The following is a 529-nucleotide window of genomic DNA, read 5'->3' as shown; positions in this document are numbered from 1 at the left end:
ACGATCGGCGCGAGCTGGCGCGTCCCGTCCGAGCTGCAGATGGTCCTCGAGTGGATGGACCGCGGTGACCTCAAGAATGTGCTGGAGAAGACCAAGCCAACGGTGGCCGGCGGCGTCTCGGCGACGTTTCCGTGGCAAGAAAAGTTCCAGACGATGCTCGCGATCGCCGACGGTCTTGTGTATTTGCACTCGCTCGACGTCATCCACCGCGATCTCAAGTCCCGCAACGTGCTCATGGACTCGCAAAAGGTATGAGCTTTCGCATTGCTTGAGATTGGAGTCTCGAGCATCGAGAATATAGGGTACCAAGCTCACGGACTTTGGCGCGTCGCGCGAAGTGACGACCGAGACCATGACGATCGGTGTCGGCACCTACCGCTGGATGGTACACTAGCTCTGTGAGTAGATATGTAGTGTATGAATCTTGACTGTTGTAGGCGCCCGAGATCCTCCAGGACAACCACTACACGACGGCGGCCGACATTTACTCGTTCGGGATGGTCGTCTCGGAGCTCAACACGCACTACAT

General features: G+C 57.5%; 1 protein-coding gene across 1 annotated transcript in view; it reads left to right on the top strand.

The window, feature by feature from the left end:
• Positions 1 to 39: 39 nt before the first annotated feature.
• SDRG_15588 (TKL protein kinase) overlaps positions 40 to 529 on the top strand; it is a gene marked incomplete at its 5' end in the record, with an annotated part of 1,974 nt that continues 1,484 nt past the window's right edge. The window contains 3 exons of the mRNA XM_008621766.1: positions 40 to 249; positions 302 to 385; positions 438 to 500. Coding sequence (XP_008619988.1) covers positions 40 to 249; positions 302 to 385; positions 438 to 500 — 357 coding nt within the window. The remainder of the gene's footprint in view (positions 250 to 301; positions 386 to 437; positions 501 to 529) is intronic.

Source organism: Saprolegnia diclina (assembly GCF_000281045.1).
Source record: "Saprolegnia diclina VS20 unplaced genomic scaffold supercont1.95, whole genome shotgun sequence".
Lineage (NCBI taxonomy): Eukaryota > Oomycota > Saprolegniomycetes > Saprolegniales > Saprolegniaceae > Saprolegnia > Saprolegnia diclina.
Note: the sequence above shows the minus strand (reverse complement) of the source record. Positions and strands in the feature narration are given on the sequence as shown.